The sequence below is a fragment of the Hyla sarda genome, chromosome 2, assembly GCF_029499605.1.
Source record: "Hyla sarda isolate aHylSar1 chromosome 2, aHylSar1.hap1, whole genome shotgun sequence".
Classification (NCBI taxonomy): Eukaryota; Metazoa; Chordata; class Amphibia; order Anura; family Hylidae; genus Hyla; species Hyla sarda.
In genome coordinates this window covers 424,325,535-424,348,391 of record NC_079190.1, presented here as the reverse complement: position 1 = coordinate 424,348,391, position 22,857 = coordinate 424,325,535, and the positions used below count along the sequence as shown (strand labels likewise).

General features: G+C 42.6%; 1 protein-coding gene across 4 annotated transcripts in view; it reads left to right on the top strand.

Moving 5' to 3' along the window:
• Nucleotides 1-22,857, top strand: part of MED14 (mediator complex subunit 14) — a 72,495-nt gene that overhangs the window by 8,096 nt on the left and 41,542 nt on the right. For all 4 annotated transcript variants that reach the window (XM_056558935.1, XM_056558936.1, XM_056558937.1 and 1 more), the window contains exons 4-10: nt 786-959; nt 2,741-2,870; nt 3,028-3,156; nt 12,713-12,820; nt 18,899-19,031; nt 22,043-22,193; nt 22,286-22,397. In XM_056558935.1, the coding sequence (XP_056414910.1) occupies nt 786-959; nt 2,741-2,870; nt 3,028-3,156; nt 12,713-12,820; nt 18,899-19,031; nt 22,043-22,193; nt 22,286-22,397 (937 nt within the window). The remainder of the gene's footprint in view (nt 1-785; nt 960-2,740; nt 2,871-3,027; nt 3,157-12,712; nt 12,821-18,898; nt 19,032-22,042; nt 22,194-22,285; nt 22,398-22,857) is intronic.

The following is a 22,857-nucleotide window of genomic DNA, read 5'->3' as shown; positions in this document are numbered from 1 at the left end:
TACATAATTAAACTGTAAAAATTGCCAAAATGGACTCATAAAATGAAAACCATAATGCACAAAGAATATGCATGTGTGACAAGTTACATATAGTGCAGTTAGATTCAGATCTGCATAGATGCATGGTCGCGCTGTGCTGTAAACACAGCGATCAGTGTATGAATGAACTCCGGATTGAGGCCTGTAATCAGCTGTAGTACTGATGTAAGCATGACATGAGTGAACAGCAGCGATGCAAAGAGCAGGACGGTGCTGATGTGATCAGCCCACCCGTGCAACTCCAGCGCTGCAGAATACATAAAACCTCATACTAGGAGGGGTTTTTTTTTTTGTAAGTTAATTTCAATAGCAAGGAATTATTATAATTTTTTTCTTAAAGGATCAAAAAAATTTCTAATCTAATGACAGAAAAATTACATTTTCATCCGTGTTTTGCGTGGAAAATGGCAGTTTTTTTTAGGTCAAACACTTTGACAACATATCCTAATCTTACACTTTTCCATGTATTGACATACAGCTCTTAATTCAAAGTTTCACCTTTTGTTGTGCACCTGGGATGATCCATCCTTAAAAACCGAGATCAATGCCAGTAATAAACACCCGGGTTGTGAATTCTGTGGTGCAGTCATTTTCACACAGAGGCATGGGTAATAAGGTACCCCAGTTACATATATTTCTGTTGGAATAACGGTTTATCTCAAATCCAAACAGTTCATCGCGTGTGGACATGGTCTTACATTCTTATCTATTTCTCTACTTTAAATATTCCTTTTTTTCCCCTGTAGATGATATCAAGTTTCCTCGACCAGCAAACCATCTTGTTCGTTGACACAGCTGACAGGCTTGCATCATTGGCTAGAGATGCCCTTGTGCACGCACGACTACCTAGCTTTGCAATTCCTTACGCCATTGATGTTCTTACAACAGGGTCCTATCCTCGCCTGCCAACATGTATCAGGGTATGTTTATAAACAAAGAAACTACAATTGTGGTCTGCAGCTTTTTTGAGCTGATTAAAACACTGCAGAATTTATGACAGCAGCATTTCTTTATGCATCCAGTCCCTTATTATTCTAACTTAGACATTACAAGCATACCCGTTAAGGACAAAGCGTTTTTCCATTTTTGCACATTTGTTTTTTCCTCCTTACATTTTAAAAATCATAACCCTTTAAATTTTTCACCTAAAAATCCATATAATGGCTTATTTTTGGCGCCACTAATTCTTCTTTGTAATAACATCAGGTCTTTTTACACAAAAATCAATGGCGAAACTGGAAAAAAAAATCATTGTGCGACAATTGAACAAAAACACAATTTGGTTTTCGTTTCTACACAGTACATTTTTCTGTAAAAATGACACCTTATCTTCTGTAGGTCCTTACGATTAAAATGATACCCTACTTAGGCTGGGTTCACACCACGTTTTCTTAAATACGGTTCCCGTATACGGTTGGGAGGAGGGGGCGGGGCTTAATCGAGGCGCCCGCACTCAGGCGTATTCGGGAACCGTATTTAATGCAAGTCTATGAGCCGACCGGAGTGAACCGCAGCCTCCGGTCGGCTTCGTTTTCGGCCGTATGCGGTTTCCCGACCGCAGGCAAAAATGTGGTCGACCATGTTTTTGCCTGCGGTCCGGAAACCGCATATGGCCGAAAACGAAGCCGACCGGAGGCTGCGGTTCACTCCGGTCGGCTCACAGACTTGCATTAAATACGGTGTGCGGGCGCCGCGATTTAGCCCCGCCCCCCTCCTCCAAACCGTATACGGAAACCGTATTTAAGAAAACGTGGTGTGAACCCAGCCTTAAATAGGTTTGATTTTGTCGTACTTCTGTAAAAAATCTGAACTACATGCAGGAAAATGTATATGTTTAAAGTTGTCCTCTTCTGACCCCTATAACTTTATTTTTCCGTGTACAGGGTGGTATGAGGGCTCCTATTTTGCGCCGTGATCTGACATTTTTATCGTTACCATTTTTTTTTGATCGGACTTCTTGATCGCTTTTTATTAATTTTTTTATGGTATAAAAATGTACCAAAAATACGCTATTTTGGAATTTGTTTGCATGTACGCTATTGACCTTGCGGTTTCATTAACGATATATTTTTATAGTTTGGACATTCATGTGGCGATACCACATATGTTAATAATTTTTTACAGTTTTTTTTTTTTTTATGGGAAATGTGTGGTGATTCTGACTTTTATTAGGGAAGGGGTTAAATCGCATTTATTAATAGCCCGTAGGGGGCTATAACGTGCATTATTCTGATTGCAGGCACTGCTCAATGCATTGCATTGATCAGTGTTATCTCCACTTGATTGCTCAAGTCTGGATCTCAGGCTTGGAGCATTCAAACCCTGATTGAACAGCGTGGAGCCAGGTAGGGAGCCTCCCGCTGTCCTCTCAGCTGCTCGGGACGCTGCACCTTCACAGCGGTGGTCCCAAACAGCTCTGCTGAGCTAACCGGCAGCATATTCTCCCGGTTTTTAAATGCTGCAATCAACTTTGATTGCGGCGTCTAAAGAGTTAATACCAGACATCAGCCTGACCTGTGATGTCCGGTATTAACTGGGACCCCGCAGATACAAAACGAGCTCCGCTTCTGAGCGCGCTTCACAGATCGGGAGCCGGCTACTGACGTAAATATGTCTGTGACTGTTAAGGGGTTAATATAGTGCCTTTTGTTCTACAACTTGACGATTTATTTATTTTTTTCTACCCACTTTCTACCCACAGGATAAAATTATCCCTCCTGATCCTATTACCAAAACTGAAAAACAATCAACACTTCACCAACTCAATCAAATCCTGAGGCATCGCCTGGTCACTACAGACCTCCCTCCGCAGTTGGCAAATCTTACAGTTGGTATGGATGAGTGCTATTCTTTTCTCTTCTCCCGAAGCACTGCAGTACAACACCTATCTGAATAACTAAGTTGTAGTTTTTATGGTTTGATACCTATATTTTATCTGCTTGCTGTGTTACCTGTATGCTCACATTTTTGTCAACAATTACTCTATAGCCAATGGAAGGGTGAAGTTTCGTGTCGAGGGAGAGTTTGAAGCTACTCTGACAGTCATGGGAGATGATCCTGATGTTCCATGGAGACTTCTAAAACTGGAAATTCTGGTTGAAGATAAAGAAACTGGAGGTAATGTTTTGCATTTAGATTTTTTCCCCCCTTAAATCAGATCATTTTTATTGATAAAAGAAATTTAACATACATACAATTAGCAACAACAATTAGTCAGGTAAAGTATTTACAGGGAAGGCAACATTTCAATTTCTTGTACCTGAAGAATAATGAAGAAAATAAACATGCAAATAAAGAGAAAACTGTTGTGGGATTCGGGGGCATCCAGCCCAGCAAGCACAACTAACGAAAAAGGAGTACATGACTAGACAAAGAGCGCACTATAGAATTGACAATCATCTCCCTCTCACACCTGGCAGGAGCTGCATAGGGTTCCTACAGAGTTGCACAAGCACCGAAGTGGGCAACCTGGGACATCAACCCATCTCCCCCCAAATGCTTTCAAATTTTGATACCCTTCCTCTTCATATGCACCCCTCTCTCCAACCTAATAACAGCATTCATTCTATTCTTAAATTTTTGCAATGTGGGAGGTGCAGCATGAATCCAGTGTGACGCAATCGTTTTACGGGCCTCATACAACATACGCTGTATTCCAGGAACGGAAAACTCGTCATCAAGATCTTATCCAGGCTACTCAACACACAAACCTTAGGAGATAAAGGAAGGGGCCTTGATATACTTCAGTTATTAGTTTAATAATCACTTGCCAATACTCCTTTAGCTCTCTACACTCCCAAAACGTGTAGGATACTGTCATCCTCCGTTTAACATCTGGGAAAGGTAGAGTTAGGGCGTACCCCAATAGTATGGAGGAACCTAAGGGGTTCTGTACACTCTGTAAATGAGGTATGAGAGAGGATGTGCTCCTCACTAATAGATAACAGGGGTACTGTCTCCAACATCTCTATCCACAAAGAGTCAGATATAGGGCAAAGATCAGTCTCTCACTTCTCCCGAACCATAAGCAGAAGATATTGTTTCCTATGGGCACCCTTTGTGCCAACAACAACGGGTGGTTTGTAAGTCGGTCCCCCCTCTGCGACCCTATAGCATGTTGAAGCTGAAGATACTGATAAAGGATACTGTACAGTAGCATAAAAGTTTCCTTCAAATCACTAAAAGGCAACAGAAAATTATCCTTCGCCAGAGAAGGAGAATGGAAGTCCAGCTCAAGCGTAGTAGGTTTCTGTTTAAAACTTGAGCTTTAATAAATGTAATTAAACCATGGTGCAAAAATCAAGTGATAGGTGCATAAAAACATACACACCGATGCGTTTTGGGCTTAATGCTCGCTTATATACACAAGATACAAAAGGAGTGATTACCAGAGCAATGATTCCTGGCGTGTGATGACAGTTCCGGCTGCAATGATAAACAAGCACCAAGCAAAACAGGGCATGGATATCAGCTCATATGTCTGCAGGCATAGGGGATAAGAACCGCATCATCTGCACAGTGAGCAAGGTAAACCGTATATATATTACAGTTTAGCAGACATTTGGGAGATTTATCAAAACCTGTGCAGAGGAAAAGTTGACCAGTTGCCCATAGCAACCAATCAGATCGCTTCTTTCATTTTGCAGAGGCCTGGTTAAAAATGAAAGAAGCGATCTTATTGGTTGCTATGGGCAACTGGTCAACTTTTCCTCTGCACAGGTTTTGATAAATCTCCCCCATTGATTATATTACAAAGGAACTATTCACATATTCTAGATTGATATGGGGCAAAACACTTATACTTAATCTTTGTTTAAATTATTTTTTATTTAGTAGCACCAGATTAGTTTATTAAAGTATTACTAGTTCACATCGTGTGCACATAGCACAAGTGTATGCTAGTCCCGAAATTAAGTTATTTCAAATGCATAGCTTGTAGTTCCATACATCATTTAACATATGACAGTAAGACCATGTCTAGCCTTAGAGAATTACTAAACGGGCTGGACTCGCCCATAATATACATAATTAGCATCTGTGTTGCAACTCAACTCATGGCCCAACACTTGCAGCCTGTCGATAGGCTGTAGAACCGCAACGTCTGGATAGTGTTGTAGCAATAGAACAACATGGATTCATAAGTATGGCAGATTCAAGCACTAGCTGGCCCAGAGAACATAATACTACACAGGCAATATGTGGCAGAAAAAAGCTATTGTACATGGACGGGTGATGATACCAAAGAATAAAATGGAATGGATTCCCAAATTGATAATAGTGAATAAATATCCAATATCTACATATAGTCATGGCCATAAATGTTGGCACCCCTTAAATTTTTCAAGAAAATGAAGTATTTCTCACAGAAAAGGATTGCAGTAACACATGCTTTGCTATACACATGTTTATTCCCTTTGTGTGTATTGGAACTAAACCAAAAAAGGGAGGAAAAAAAGCAAATTGGACATAATGTCACACCAAACTCCAAAAATGGGCTGTACAAAATTATTGGCACCCTTTCAAAATTGTGGAAAAATAAGATTGTTTCAAGCATGTGATGTCCCTTTAAACTCACCTGGGGCAAGTAAAACGTGTGGGCAATATAAAAATCACACCTGAAAACAGTTAAAAAGGAGAGCAGTTAACTTAGTCTTTGCATTGTGTGTGTGTGTGTGCCACACTAAGCATGGACAACAGAAAGAGAACTGTCAAAGGGCTTGAAACCAAAATTATGGAAAAATATCCACAATCTCAAGGTTACAAGTCCATCTCCAGAGATCTAGATTTGCCTTTGTCCACAATGCTCAACATTATCAATAAGTTTGTAATCCATGGCATTGTAGATAATCTCCCTGGGCGTGGACGGAAGAGAAAAATTTATGAAAGGTGTCAACGGATGATAGTCTGGATAGTGGATAAGCAGCCCCAAACAAGTTCCAAAGATATTCAAGTTGTCCTGCAGGCTCACGGAGCGTCGGTGTCAGTGCGAACTATCCGTCAACATTTAAATGAAATGCTATGGCAGGAGACCCAGGAGGACACCACTTTGACACAGAGACATTAAAAAGCAAGACTACATTTTGACAAAATGACCTTAAATAATCCAAAATCCTTCTGGGAAAATGTCTTGTGGAAAGGGGAGACCAAAATAGAGCTTTTTGGTAAAGCACATCATTCTACTGTTTACCGAAAATGGAATGAGGCCTACAAAGAAAAGTGAAATATGGTGGAGGTTCAATGATGGGGTTGTTTTGCTGCCTCTGGCACTGGGTGCCTTGAATGTGTGCAAGGCATCATGAAATCTGAGGATTACCAATGGATTTTGGGTCGCACTGTACAGCTCAGTGTCAGAAAGCTGGGTTTGCGTTCGAGATCTTGGGTCTTCCAGCAGAACAATGACCCCAAACATATGTCAAAAAGCACCCAGAAATGGATGGCAACAAAGCGCTGGAGAGTTCTGAAATGGCAGCAATGAGTCCAGATCTAAATCCCATTGAACACCTGTGGAGAGATCTTAAAATTGCTGTTGGAAAAAGGCGCCCTTCCAATAAGAGAGATCTGGAGCAGTTTGCAAAGGAAGAGTGGTCCAACACACAAAAGGGAATAAACATGTATATAGCAAAACATATGTTAGTGCAATCCTTTTCTTTGGGCAATACTTCATTTTCTAGAAAAATTTCAGGGGTGCCAACATTTACGGCCATGACTGAATATGCCAATACTGACAGTATCATTGGTGTTATAAATACATACTGTAGAATGAGACATAAAGTAATCCTTTATATAAATGAGGATGGCATATGAAACCGCAGTAATAGAGGGCACTAATATATATATACATCAGATCATTTCTGTAATTGAGACCGCCTGGTACACAGGACAACAAGGACAAAATCCAGAACACCTCCCACGTATAAACCAGGTGTGCCCAGTCCCCTCCGTTGTGGGGTTGTTGAATTTTTTCAGTGCCAATTATTTGTATACAAGAGCTGTCACTACCATGTGTGTCTCGGATATGTTTACTGAAACCAGATGCTGCCCTGGTATTTGTTTTAAGGTATGTGTTGGTATGCTCCCCCTTAAGTGCTCAGCTATACGTGTTTTGAGCTTTCTTATAGTGCACCCCACATATAGAAGATTACATATTTGACATGTGGCCAAGTATATGACATGGCTGGTGTTGCAATTTAATAGCCCTTTTCATAGGAAAAGTCAGTTGGTTTACTGTAGATGTGAAGCGTTGGGTTGTGATAACATATTTGCACATAGGGCATCGTGATTGATTACATTTGTAATATCCAGTTTCCATTTTCGACATGTCATGATACTCGCTGGGAGATAAATGATCTCTGAGGGACCTTGCCCTCCTGGCCACAAATCTGACCCCCGATTGAAGGATCTTAGCAACAGTGGGAACTTGATGTATAACAGGGAGATGATTCTGGATAATGTTGCGTATGGCACTAAAGTCCACTGAAAAAGGTGTAGGGAATGTAATTATTTGTGATGTACACTTAGGATCTTGAACCTTCTTCCTGGTAATCGTTTGTAGATATTGATCTCTAGTTTTTGTATCTGCAATTGCTTTTGCTCTGATGAGAGTAGTAGGTTTGTATCCCCGATTTTCTACCTTTTGCCAATGTCCTCGGCAATGTTCTTATAATTATCCGGGGAGGAGAAAGCCCTCCTTGCCCTTACAAACTCTCCAATGGGTAAGTTTCTGACGGTATGATGAGGATGGCAACTGGGCATGTAATTTTTTGTTGCCAGACGTTGGCTTGCGATACATAGCAGTATGTATGTGTATTGGTGTCACCAGTAAGGGTGAGGTCCAGGAAATTTATAGTGTTATCTTCCAAACTGCAGGTGAATTTTAAATTTAAATGTGTTGTCATTGATGTACCGAGGAAAGGCTTGTGCTGCCATGCCCATCCACACGAGGAGGAGGTCGGCAATATAACAGCCATACCACCTCACCAAAGAATGGTGGGGATTGATGGCCACATAGACGTAGACCTCCTCCCAGTGTGACATGTAGAGATTTGCTAGTGATGGGGATAACTTGGCTCCCATGGGACATCCAAGTAACTGAAGAAAAAAAGTGCCCATCAAATGAGAAAAAATTAAGACAAAAAACTAAACTTCTAGAATGTATTGTCTTAGTGTGAATGTGTAGTTACTGTATTTGCACATATGATATTCTACCGATTCCACAGCTTTTTGATGCGGGATGAAAGTATAGAAAGCGGTTATGTCACATGACAACCATTTATTCTTTTTGTTCCAAGATATAGACTTCACAGCTTCCAATAGTGTTTGTGTCCTTAAAATATCCCAAGGTAGTGCTGGGCAGTATACCAGTTCATACCAGTATGTTTTTTCTTTACGATATTAATTTTTCCTATACCGCAATAGCGGTCGGGCCCCTTTCAATGAATTATGAGCCGTAGCGGCTGTCCCCAGATCGGGGAACTAATCATATGTGACCCAAGGGCGCTGCTTCCCCTGTGAGCCGCCGGCGCTTTAAATGAATGTGTTGCCTGCTGCGGCAATGGAAATGATTAAAGGACATCTGTACTGATGATGAATTTTACATATTCCTGGGCTGCAAAAATAAACAAAATAAACTTTGGCTACCCTTCCTACGTTCCCCTGTTGCTCCATTATCTGCCTCACTGTCCTCCACTGTGGTCCTCATGCTGCTTCCCTGGGACGGGAACGTCACAGAGCAGTCAGTGTATCACCGGCCGCAGCGATGTCCTGCCTCGCCCGGTGATAGGCTGAGCGCACTGTCATGTAAGGAGCCGGACGGCACAGGGCCCCTGAGGAAGTCGCCCTTTGAAACGGAATGCGTGGGGACCTGTTTCTGGGGGGGGACACCCGCTCATGTACCTATCATGTGATGTATTATTAAAAAAAAATTTCACTTTCCTTGATCGTACGCTGGTTAGTATTATTGCTAATGTTCTGGCTGTGAACATTGGCTGCTTATTGTGTATTTGTTACTATTGCTTGTGTCTGCATAGGAATTTGCTCATTGCATGCTAGTCTTACATTTCTTTGGCTGCTTGGAATTGTGCAGTAATACTTTTATACTTAAATGTACAGGGGTACACGGTAGCAAGGGAGTGTTTTTTTGCACATTATTTTGGATGTGCTGGTGTCCCTTGGGGGGGACTCTCCAGGTGACTGGGGGTTCTCCTCCGTGGCTTTGGGAGACCACATGTTATCTGACTCCCATATTTTGTTTTTAAATGTGTGCTACAATCACTGTTTGTCATATGATCTGAATAAAGTATTTATCGTCATTTATCTATTGGTGTTCACCCTTGTGTGCTTTCGCTTTCTCTTGTCTGTAATTTTTGTTTCTGATCACTCCTAAGGCCAAATCTTCATCTAGCAGGCTGCTCGGTTGGTGACTTCCTTCATAGGATTACTCGGTAGGGGTTTGGAGGTGGAGATATCACTTAGCTGCTCCATTATAAGTTTTTCATATTTTTTTTATTTTTTTTTTATCCAATACTATAACTGACCCGCCCTCCCCCCCTTATCCGCTTGGCGGATCTCTATATAGGTGTTGTTGGCTAATTCGCCCAAGGCCTTCCGTTGGGCCCAGTTCAGATTGTTTGAGGGGAACTTGCGTGTTTGTTAGTCCTTTTAAATCGTGTTCCACCCTTGATTGAAAAGTATCCATGGCATCGCATCTAGAATGTACAGGGTAGAAAGACTGATTTGGTGTTGGAAAATTGTCCATGATGTTATTCCTTTCTATTTGTGTGTCTTCCTGCGTCAATCTCAGGAGATCAATAAGATTCAATAACTAACTTTGGTCCTGGAAAGATGCATGTAGTGGCAAAGAGCTCATGGCCGTACTACTCAGATATGGTTTATTAGAGTTGGCTGTAATAGTTTGAGGTTCTTCTGGCGGAATGTCAGGGCAATAGAAATGTTTTTTTAACAGTAATAGATCTGACAAATTTTGTTAACATCTCTGATTCTCTGGTTCAAATCACACCTCTGTGTTGGGACAAAATTGAGCCCCATTGAAAGGACCTGCACCTGTTCTTCACTTAAAGGGGTACTCCGGAGCTAAGACATCTTATCCCCTATCCAAAGGACCCCTGTGACCTTGCACGTAGCACCCCGTTAGAATCAGTCCCCGGAGCGTGCTCGCTCCGGGTCTGATTACTGCCGATCACGGCTCTGCCCCGTGTGATGTCACGTGCGGCCCCCCTCAGTGCAAACCTATGGGAGGGGGCGTGATGGCTGTCACGCCCCCTCTCATAGGTTTGCATTGATGGGGCTGGACTGTGACGTCGCAATGCTCCGTCCCCGTGATCGTCAGTAATCCCAGCGGCGGGACCCCCGTGATCAGGCATCTATCCCCTATCCTTTGGATAGGGGATAAGATGTCTTAGCGCCAGAGTACCCCTTTAATATCGATACGGATAAGTTTACCACTGATAAATCTTTCCGTTTGTGAGTGGTTATGTCTGTCTTAACAGATGTCTGGTATATTTTGTTCTTGTGTTTACTGCCTGCTCTCCTACATCTGGATCTGCTCCTCTCCTTTTTGTGCTGCAGTTTTGTTTTTGTCTTTTTGGTATCCACTTCTAAAAAAATCCTGGTTATTTCTAGCATTTTGTTGCGCATATGGTGGTGAGCTTAAGTTGCTCCATTAAAGTTGCATTACTCCTCCACATCGGAAACTTCAGTACCGTGATCAGTGGATTCAGTGAATCTTGTTCAGCGATTTTATAAAATCATTAACTATGATCATTAATAGGAAGACCTCGATCAGCGCAGGTAAGGGAAGGCAGACCCGATGCATGTGGAGCGCATCGCTACACTTACTTGGCCAGCGTGCAACGGCTCTCCTAAGGGGGCAGAGCCTGATGACGCTGCCGGACAAGTCAGGAGCACGCCTTGCTGTGCTACGAGCACAGCACTCGCTCCCGTCTGTCTGATTGACAGGCACGGAGCTGCGCTGTGCTTGTCATGTGTCCCGGCTGCGCCATGAGATTTCGGACTCATGCCAGGCCGGCATTAGTTTGAAATGTTTATCCAAAGACAACTAAGGAGTCCCCTAGTGGTCACCTTTTCAACGTAAAAATAGAAAGGAAGATCATTTTTAAACACATTCAATTGGAAAGTTGTTCCGAATACTTCAATCTATAAAAAATAAAAAGTTTATTTGTTGACAGGTACTCTTTAACCTCTTGGGGACGCAGGGCGTATGGTGAAAATAGGTTGAGTCCCTAAGGGGTTAAGGTGAAACGTTACAATTGATAGCAAAAGGTGATTATTTATCATTTGTAATGTCTATTTTGTGTGGTAGCAATTCTTAAACTTAAAGGGGTACTCCGGCCCTGAGACATCTTATCCCTTATCCAAAGGATAGGGGATAAGATGTCTCACCGCGGGGGTCCCGCCGCTGGGGACCCCCGCAATCTTGTATTCGCCACCCACCTGTTTGAGCTGCACGCCGCGGTGCCAGCTCACAAACAGCTGGGTGGCGACCACATGCCCGGAGTATCGTGGCGTACTACTCCGAGCCCGGGTGACGTCGCCCCCCACCCACGCTATGCAAGTCTATGGGAGGGGGCGTGACGTCACAATACTCTGGCCCCGTGGTCGCCACCCAGCTGTTTGTGAGCTGGCACTGCGGCGTGCAGCTCAAACAGGTGGGTGGCAAATACAAAATTGCCGGGGTCTCCAGTGGCAGGACCCCCACGGTGAGACATCTTATCCCCTATCCTTTGGATAGGGGAGAAGATGTCTAAGGGCCGGAGTATCCCTTTAATAGATAAAAAATAAATCTTTAAAACATTTTTTTTTTATAGTTAAATATATTAAACATCTCTGCACAATAGTTAAAGGAGTAGTCCAGTGGTGACTCAGTGGTTTACAACTTATCCCCTATCTTAAGGATAGGGGATAAGTTGCAGATCGCGGGGGGTCCGACCCCTGGGGCCCCCCGCGATCTCCTGTACGGAGCCCCGACAGCCTGCGGGAAGGGGGCGTGTCGACCTCCGCACGAAGCGGCGGCCGACACGCCCCCTCAATACAACTCTATGGCAGAGCCGAAGCGCTGCCTTCGGCAATCTCCGGCTCTGCCATTGAGATGTATTGAGGGGGCGTCGGCCGCCGCCTCGTGCGGGGGTCGACACCCGCTATCTCGGCGGAGAGCCGGGGCCCCGTACAGAGAGATCGCGGGGGGCCCCAGCTGTCGGGCCCCCCGCGATCTCAAACTTATCCCCTATCCTTAGGATAGGGGATAAGTTTTTCACCACTGGACTACCCCTTTAAGTTAATCATACAGGTCAAGCTATTGCAGCAGCTATAATAATATAATAAAACAGCAACTGGCCTTAACCTTGAGATAAAACAGATGAAGTTCCATCAGTAGTTTCCACACAATAATATATTAAAAGATAGATAACTGGAGGGTGTAGATCACCTGACAAAAAAAGTACTTTAAAAAAGTAATAATGTAGCATTAATGCCTGGAATTGCCTTTGTTCATTCTTGTAGTCTTGGTACCAGAATGTGTATTTTTTTTTTTTTGTTTTACTGTTCCTTTTACGTAAAATACCTGTTTCTGCATATTTTACTGATTTAATATGTTGTCCGTTAATATAATAGTAACACTTCTTTTTTTCCTATCTTGCAGATGGTCGTGCACTAGTCCATAGCATGCAAATAAATTTCATTCATCAATTGGTTCAATCCCGGCTTTTTGCTGATGAGAAACCCCTTCAGGACATGTACACATGTTTGCGTATCCTTTCCATTATATCTATGTTTTTCTTATAAATCTTATAAAATGAATTCCACTAGTGGTCACTTATTTTGGAGCTATTAGGTATTATAGCTAATTCTAGGGCCAAGAAACTCTTGATTTATATGCTGTTACTAGCATAGCAATGATCAGTGTTATCAGAAACAGACTGCAGATCCAGCCATAATTTCAGCTCATAAGGACTCTCAATCTGTGGAGTTGCCATTCTGTCTGGTATAAAAAATTAAAAAAAAACCCTTCTTAAACTTCTGCCACTCCCCTGTGCCTCTATTGTCCCACTGTGGTCCCAGGTGCGCTTCTTTTCTGGGTTCCTTTTAATTAACAAGTCAGTTTGTGGCTCAGCAATGGCTGTCTGCAGCGATATCCTGCTTTGGCCAGTGATTGGTTAAGCAACAAACTGATATATTAGGAAGAAGACCAGGGCCTGGGCCTAATACGTCATATTGCCGCCCAGCAATCACTGACCGAGGCCAGACATCCCTGCAGCTGTCGATTCTTGAGCCGCAGTGTGACGTGTTGACCACAGGGAACACTGAAGAGGGAGCACATTAGGGCAGCGGAGGCACCAGGGGAGCGGCACAAAGTATATGTTGGTTTCTGAGAAGGAAAAAAAGTGCAAAAAGAAAACTGGTGTCCTTTTTAAAGCTCAACTGTCATGATTTCTGAGCTATATAACCTAACAATCTGTGAACTGGATTTATCACAGCTATCCACCATTACCTTTGCCTTTATAGTTGGATTTATGGTCATAAAATACTCAAACTCTCAACTCTGTATCACTTCTATGTGCCGACTCTCCTCTTCTGTGTGAACACACTGCCGGTGACGCGCTACATTCTGTGGTTACTAGAGGCAGTGAGCATGCTTAAGCTCTGCCTCTAGCATTACACAGAAGCTGTAAGCAGGAAGGCAGAGGGTGCGGCACATAGGAGAGTTACAGGGCGCATGCGCTGGGACCTGTGTGTCCATTACACAACCATCCCAACGCTGAAGGAAAAGATAGGCATGGCTGCCTCAGGGCATAGCAGACCCCTGGCCCCGCCTATCCAACTGTTAATGGCTGTACAAAAGAGTATTTTATGATCATAAATCCAGCTATAAAGAAGGCAAAGGTAATGGTGGATAGATATAAGCCCAGTTCACAGACTGTTAGGCTATATAGCTCAGAAATCATGACAGTTGCGCTTTAAAGGGGTACTCTGCTGCTCAGCGTTTGCAACAAACAGTTCCGAACGCTGGAGCAGGCGCCAGGAGCTTGTGACGTCATAGCCCCACCCCCTCATGCCGACACACACCATCCCTTCAATGCAAGTCTATGGGAGGGGGCGTGACAGCTGTCATGAGCGGGGCTATGACGTCTCGAGCTCCCGATGTCGGTTCCAGCGTTCGGAACAGTTTGTTCCAAACGCTGAGCAGTGGAGTACCCCTTTAAGGCCAAAATGGGCTTTGTCCTTAACCCCTTAGGGACTCAGCCCATTTTCACCTTAACCCTTAAGGACTTGGCCCTTTTTTTTGCAATTCTGACCACTGTCACTTTTTATGCATTAATAACTCTGGGATGCTTTAACCGATTATTCTGATTCCGAGATTGTTTTTTAGTGACATATTCTACTTTAACTTAGTGGTAAATTTTCATTGTTACTTGCATCCTTTATTGGTGAAAAATACCCAAATTTCATGAAAATTTAGAAAATTTTGCATTTTTTCTAACTTTGAAACTCTCTGCCTGTAAGGAAAATGGATATTCCAAATAAATTATATATTGATTCACATATACAATGTCTTTTTAGATTTGCATCATAAAGTGGACATGTTTTTACTTTTGGAAGACATCCGAGAGCTTCAAAGATCAGAAGCAATTTTCCAATTTTTCACAAAATTATCAAAATCTGAATTTTTCAGGGACCAGTTCAGTTTTGAAGTGGATTTGAGGGGTCTTCATATTAGAAATACCCCATAAATGACCCCATTATAAAAACTGCACCCCCAAAGTATTCAAAATGACATTCAGTAAGTGTGTTAACCCTTTAGGTGTTTCACAGGAATAGCAGCAAAGTGAAGGAGAAAATTCAAAATCTTAATTTTTTACACTGGCATGTTCTTGTAGACCCAGTTTTTGAATTTTTATAAGGGGTAAAAGGAGAGAAATCACCCTAAAATTTGTAACCCAATTTCTCTTGAGTAAGGAAATACGTGTGGGTGCACTACAAGACTCAGAAGGGAAGGAGCGACAGTGGGATTTTGGATAGTGCGTTTTTCTGAAATGGTTTTTGGGGGGCATGTCACATTTAAGAACCCCCTATGGTGCCAGAACAGCAAAAAAAACAAACACATGGCATATTATTTTGGAAACTACATCCATCAAGGAACGTAACGGGGTCTGCTGAGCCTTAACACCCCACAGGTGTTTGATGACTTTTCGTTAAAGTCGGATGTGTAAATGAAGAAAAATTTTTTTCACTAAAATGATGGTTTTTCCCCAAATTGTACATTTTTACAAGGGGTTATAGGAGAAAATGCCACCAAAATTTGTAGCCCCATCTCTTCTGAGTATGGAAATACCCCATGTGTGGACGTCAAGTGCACTGCGGGCGCACTACAATGCTCAGAAGAGAAGTAGTCACATTTGGCTTTTGGAAAGCAAATTTAGCTGAAATGGTTTTTGGGGGGCATGTTGCATTTAGGAAGCCCCTATGTTGCAAGAACAGCCAAAAAAAAAAAAAAAACGGCATACTATTTTGGAAACTACACCCCTCAAGGAATGTAACAAGGGGTACAGTGAGCCCTTAACACCCCACAGGTTCTTGACAAATTTCCGCTAAATTTGGACGTGAAAATGGAAAATTTGATTTTTTTTCACTAAAATGCTGGTGTTGCCCCCAATTTTTCATTTTCACAAGGGGTAATTGGAGAAAAAGCCTCCCAAAATTTGTAACCCCATTTCTTCTGAGTATGGAAATACCCTATATGTGGATGTAAAGTGCTCTTTGGGCGAACTACAATGCCCAGAAGAGGAGTGCCATTGAGCTTTTGGTGAGAGAATTTGGTTGAGATAGAAGTGGGAGGCAATGTGCGTTTACAAAGCCCCCCGTTGTGCCAGAACAGTGGACCCCCCCACATGTGACCCCACTTTGGAAACTACACCCCTCACAGAATTTAATAAGGGGTGCAGTGAGTATTTACACCCCACTGGTGTTTGACAGATCTTTGGAACAGTGGGCTGTGCAAATGAAAAATTTAATTTATTTTCATGGACCACTGTTCCAAAAATCTGTCAGACACCTGTGGGGTGTAAATGCTCAATCCACCCCTTAATACATTACGTGAGGGGTGTAGTTTCCAAAATGGGGTCACGTGGGCGGGGTCCATTGTTCTGGCACCATGGGGGCTTTGTAAACACACGTGGCCTTCAATTCCCGTCAAATTTTCTCTCCAAAAGCCCAATGGCGCTCCTTCTCTTCTGAGCATTGTAGTTTGCCAGCACTTTACATTCACATATGGGGTATGTTCTTACTCAGAAGAAATGTTGATACACATTTTGGGGGGCTTTTTTCCCAATTTTCCCTTGTGAAAATGAAATATTTAGGGTAACACCAGCATTTTAGTGATTTTTTTTTTTTTTCATTTTCTCATCCAATTTTAACAAAGATTGTCAAATACCTGTGGCGTGTTAAGGCTCACTATACCCCTTGTTACTTTCCGTGAGGGGTGTAGTTTCCAAAATGGGGTCACACGTGGGTATTTTGCGTTTGTCAGAATCGCTGTAAAATCAGCCACCTCTGTGCAAATCACCAATTTGGGCCTCAAATTTACATAGTGCGCTCTCATTCTGAGCCCTGTTGTGCGCCTGCAGAGCATTTTACGCCCACATATGGGATATTTTCGTACTCGGGAGAAATTAAGTTACAAATTTTACCTCTTGTCAAAATGAAAAGTATTGGGCAACACCAGCATGTTAGTGTAAAAAATGTGTAGACTCCAACTTTACCTTTTCAAAAGGGGTAAAAGGAGAAAAAGCCCCCCCCCCCCCCAGAATTTATTAGGCAATTTCTCCCGAGTACGGAAATGCCCCATATGTGGCTCCAAAGTGAGAGAGCACCATGCGCGTGTGAGGTCTACATTAGGAATTTGCATGGGGACTGACCCAGATGCAAGAATTACACTTGCCTCTGATACCAAAATTAACCTACAGCAGTGTTTCCCAAACAGGGTGCCTCCAGCTGTTGCAAAACTCCCAGCCTGTCAGGGCAGTCACTGGCTGTTCGGACTGGGAGTTGTTGTTTAGCAACAGCTGGAGGCTCTGTTTTGGAAACGGTGCCACACCAGACGTTTTTCATTTTTTGTGGGGAGGGGGGGGCGGTGGGGTGTATGGTGTAACTGTGTAGGGGTTTATGCAGATGTAGTGTTTTACTTTTTATTTTGTGTTGGTGTAGTGTAGTGTTTTTAGGGTACATTCACACTGGTGGAAAATTTGCATCTCAAACTTGCAGCGAGAAACTCACCGTAAACCCGTCTGTGTGAATGTACCCTGTACATTCACATATTGGGGGGGGGGGGGGATTGTGTCAAGCCTCCAACTGTTTCAAAACTACAACTCCCAGCATGCCTTTTGGCTGTCGTGCATGCTGGGGGTTGTTGTTATGAAACAGCTGGAGGCACACTGGTTGCAAAACACTAAGTTTGTTACTTAACTCAGTGTTTCGCAACCAGTGTGCCTCCAGCTGTTGAAAAGCTAAAACTCCCAGCATAAGTCTTTCAGTGCATGCTGGGAGTTGTAGTTTGCAACAGCTGGAGGCACACTGGTTAGGTAACAAACTCAGTGTTTTGCAACCAGTGTGCCTTCAGCTGTTGCAAAACTACAACTCTCAGCATGCACTTACAGCCGAAGGGCATGCTGGGACTTGCAGTTATGCAAAAGCTGGAGGCACACTACTGCAACTCCCAACATCCCCTTTGGCTGTCCGTGCATGCTGAGGGTTGTAGTTATGCAACAACTGGAGGCGCAAAAATGTACCTCCAGCTGTTGCATAACTACAACCCCCAGCTTGCACAAACTACCAAAGGGCATGTTGGGAGTTGTAGTTGTGCCTTCTGCTGTTGCATAACAACTCCCAGCATGCCCTTGTGTACATGCTGGGAGTTGTTGCTTAGCAACAGCAGGAGGCCCGCCTTACCACCTGCTGCTGCGCAGTGAAGATCTGCCTCCGCTGCTGGGGCCCCCGATCCCGCTGGGGATCGGTGCCTCAGCTGAGGGCTCCCGACACCTGCTCTTGCCCTCTGGAACAAGGGCGGAGCGGGTGCTGTTAGGGATACCCCTTCAGCAGGCGCCCTGATTAGTCGTCCGATAACGGCCGAAGAATCAGGAGTATCATGAGGGTGCACCACTGCCACCTCACTCCTGCTGCTAAGGGATGATAGGTGCCCTCTCGGACGGCACCCATCATCTTTTTTTTTTTTTTTTTTTTCCTGAGACCCGATTGACCCGGAATTGCCGCAAATCGCTGATTTGTTTTGATAAGGACCCCCCCCCAGGTGTTGTCACTGGATGCTTGCTGAATGATTTCAGCAGACAGATACGCCCTGAGTCCTTAAGGAGCGGGGATGCAGGGCGTATGCGAACACCCTGCGTCCCCAAGAGGGTAAGGGGTTAAGGGGTTAATGTTGTATCATTAATTTATTTAATATAATAATGGGAGAAGTGGAGGAATGGTAGTTATATATATATTATATATTCTAATGGGAATAGTTCATTACATAATGTTTAACTTTTTTAGAGTGTCATTTTTCAGGACTGAGACCTCGGTCTGAGATTATCTATGTGTGAATGAATCTATAGAATTGAACTTTGTCATCTTCTTTAGGGACAATTTTGGCCATTAGCCATCACTATGTAAACAAACTGTTACCTTGTATATTAACCTTGTGTGTAATAGAGGTCCCAACAGGTGGAACAAGCTTATGGGGGCTGTTTAAATGCCATAATAGTAATGTTTTACTGGTTGCTCTTGTAGCATGTACAATATTTACGTTAAGGTTCCTTAAGTGTGTGCTGTCCAGATTCTTTCTGCTTATCACTTCAGCTAGAAGTCCTCCACTCACAGGCGCAAATGTTAATCAGGGAACGCTGGGGTGATCTTGTTCAGATTGAAAGATACCTTGCAGGGAAATGCCTCATCTTGGCTGTTTGGAAGTATGTATTTATAATTGTGTGTTTTATAAGGATTGATTTTTTATTTTTTTTTCCTTTTTATATTTATGCACCTGGTGTTATGGTTAGCAAATGGTGGAGGTGTATCAGAGTTGTCAGGAGGAACAGTGGAGCATCACCTTGCCATTAAAAAAATAAATAAATAAATAAATAAATACACAACTGGAATCTGGTTGCTGCTTCCCTTTATAAGTCCTTAAAGGGGTTTTACCCCTTCATCTCTGACATCAACCCTGGAGAGCACCTCCCACCTCAGGACAAGAAAGATAAATAAGGAACATTTATCTCCACAGCTCAGTTCAGTTATGCTGTCCGACATGGAAGATTCCTCAGGGAGACATTGTGGGATATAGAAGAGCCCGGCCACATTAGGCTGCAGGTCATCTTACAGCACTATCCCCTTTTGTGGCTTCCTGGTGGAGTTAGCCTGAAGTCTGGTACAGGGATCCCCCAGTATTTTCATCCCTACATGTTTGCCTTTAGTGCTTCGTGCAGCTTGCTGCCCTGCAGTTTTGGAAGCAGGACCTTAGCTGCACCAGAATGCCCAGGGAGCTGGGGGCGCCGAGTGCCTTGTGCATGGCTGCTGGGAGACGGCTGGTCAATAGAGGCCATGCATACCCCTAATACCACTTGGTAAAGTCTGTCTGGCAAAACATTGGGGACAATGCTTCTCTTGTGCTCAAGACGACTTTAGATGCATTTTTCGGACAGTGTCTGTGTTTCTCTAATGCCATCCTCTCTGGCAATAAGCTGGTGTGGAGTGGTTTTTATGTTGTGGTGCTCTTATGGGATGTGTACATTATACCAATTTCGAGAACAGTCTGTAAACAAATAACTTTATAGTATCAACCAAGACTTCCATAGCAGACAGCAGCTGCACATGAGAGCGTCATTATACTTCTTTTCTACTTCCTCAGTCTATACTTAACAGCGTTGAGCTGTGTGAGACCTTTGGTACTGGTGACCTTTAGTCTGGCTCAGAGTTGTTGGTGGACTTTTCTGGCATAAGTACATTTGGTTTGATGTGAGACTACTATAGTCTTATTTAATGATTTATTTTTTTTTTTTTTTTAACCTTCCCAGTTTATAAGGCCCATACTATTTTTGTCAGTATCTTCGCTTGCCCACAAGAGTGATGTTTTACACCATTTGACCCAACCATTGTGTTATCTTTTGTATGTACGTTCTAAAAGAGGCACTAGGCACCATATAGTGTTTGTTTTAAATATTTATCCTTGCAAACTGTAAACTATCAAAGTTTAAGTTTTTTTTTTTTTTTTTTATTTAGCTCAATAACTGGTACATTGGTCTGTTTTTTGCCTGTGACAATAAGTATTATTATTTGTGAATTTGATCTTCCAGTTGTTGTAGGGCAGTGTTTCCCAACCAGGGTGCCTCCAGGTGTTGCAAAACTAGAACTCCCAGAATGCCTGGACAGCAAAAGGCTGTCCAGGCATTCTGGGAGTTCTAGTTTTGCAACACCTGGAGGCACCCTGGTTGGGAAACACTGTTGTAGGGTGTCACAGCAATAAGGGATCCCCCAGAAGGCTTAATTCCCCCCAGTTTGTGCAGCTTGCTGTCTGGGCAGCAAAGTCTGATCTGTTCCCGCCATGCAGGAACGTTCAGGGAGCCTGGGATACCAGTTGCCTTTGCATGGGAGCGAGCTGGTCAATAAAGGCTTTACATACCAACCTCACTTTGTTGAATGCCTCATCTCTTCTGGCATAGGTGGGCAGCAGTTCTAAAAAGCTCTGAGTATTGGTTATTGGCATCCAGTAGGCTCTAGATGTCCAAAGCTTAAAGAGGAGTGCTTGCCTTTTCTAGATATGAGGTGGTGTCTTATAATTTATCTAGAGGCAATCAGAGATTGGCACCTAACAGAACCAGTTTGGGGGGAAAGAAGAAGGGACTAGTAGTTTGTAAGGTCACTATTTGTCTAGCAGTAGCTCAAGCCTGTGAAACCTGCCAGCTCTGACTCCTTTGGGGCCCAGTCCACTAGAACAGTGTCTACCAACTGGGCAGAAAAGGATAACTCTTCTCTAGAGTTTGCCACATAAAGTAAACTTTAAAAACTTAAACTTTAATTTTATGTCTGATTTAGACTTTATATGTAATAATCTTTTATATACTAACCTCTAACTGGATGTTTATTCGAAGAAATAAGATGCGGAATGGCATGCTTTTTTTTTTATATATATCTCAGGTTTCCGGGTAGGAGTTGCTCTCCATTGGTGTCATAATGGGTTTATGAAAATAACGCTATTTATATAACACCTAAAGTTATGTAAACAATGCTCCAGATGCTATGCCGTTTGCACACCTCCCATTAATGTCAGCGGGAGTTACGCATATTGCATCACAGACGAGTTGGCTGTTTCTGACACCTGACAAACTCCGCCGGCTGCAAACAGGCTGGAGACTGCCAGGCAGCCAATTTTTGTTCATAGTCTAACCCCTTTAAACTGACCTGCTGTTTTTGCTGGCTTTTGAGGGTCCCACCATCTAGGCCAACACTAACCAAGCTCTGGTTGCATATCTAATACCATAATGTACACCTTGGGATAATAAAAATTTTTTTTTTAATAATGGCATATTCTTGGGATTACCTGTGAATGTTTTATTAATGGGGATCTGACTTTTAGGGCCAATCGGCACAGTAAAGAAGTTGTGGTGCCTAAATAAGTTTTTACCCAGAAATGACTTCTGTTATCTTATATTTCAGTACCAGTTGTCACCGCTACATTTTAAAGAGGTGATATGGGTTTTTAAAAAAGGATACTTTAGCCTCAGCCATAGGCCATCAATATTAGATTGGTGGGCGTCCAACTCTCAAGACACCAACCATTCTAAGGGGATACTGAGTCAGGCTCCCACCAATGTTATGTTGATGGCCATTTTGAAGATAGGCTATGAATTTTTTAAAACCAGGCAATCTCTTTAACCAACTATTTCTGATATGTTTGATTGTGTATTTTTTATTTTTTTTTGTACAGCCAACAGGTACTGGGAAGAAAAACAGGTACAGCCTCTGTTCACAAGGTCACAATAAAGATAGATGAGAACGATGGCTCAAAACCACTGCAAATTTCACACGAGCCTCCACTGCCAACTTGTGATTCTAAATTAATAGAAAGAGCTATGCGGGTAAGTTGTTAATACCTTTTTGTCTTATAATCTTTTAGCAATAAAAAGTTTATAAATCTTTTTTTGTTTATGAATCCTCTCATGTTTTATAGATTGACCATTTGTCTATAGAAAAACTGCTAATAGACAGTGTCCATGCTCGATCACATCAGAAGTTACAGGAGTTAAAAGCCATCTTAAAGAATTTCAACCCAAATGACAACTGTAGGTATATTTACATCTGTAGTTTGCTTACGTATATAATGGCATGTCTTTATTCAATAATTAACTGTACTTAATAGATGTATAATTATCAAATGTTCTGTATTGTTGGATGAACAAAAATGGTTAGTACTTTCAGGATACCATATCTGCTAGTATCACAGTCTTTCATTTGGGCCGTCACATAATTGGTTATCTCTACTGTTTTCTGCACTGATGTTTCAGGCTGTAATGTATTACTGTGCTTTTTTTTAATTTATTTTTTATTTTTTTTAAAGATAAAATGACCTATATGACAGTACTATTCTCCTTCTCCATGGATCTGATCACTTCCTGGTTTCCTCTCTAAACTAAGATCCTGCTGTTTCAATGCAACAAGCTCACACTTTCCCACAATCCCCCGTTCTTGCATGCACTGTAGTTAACTAAAGTAATATGCAGTTGTACTGACCATGCCTGACCG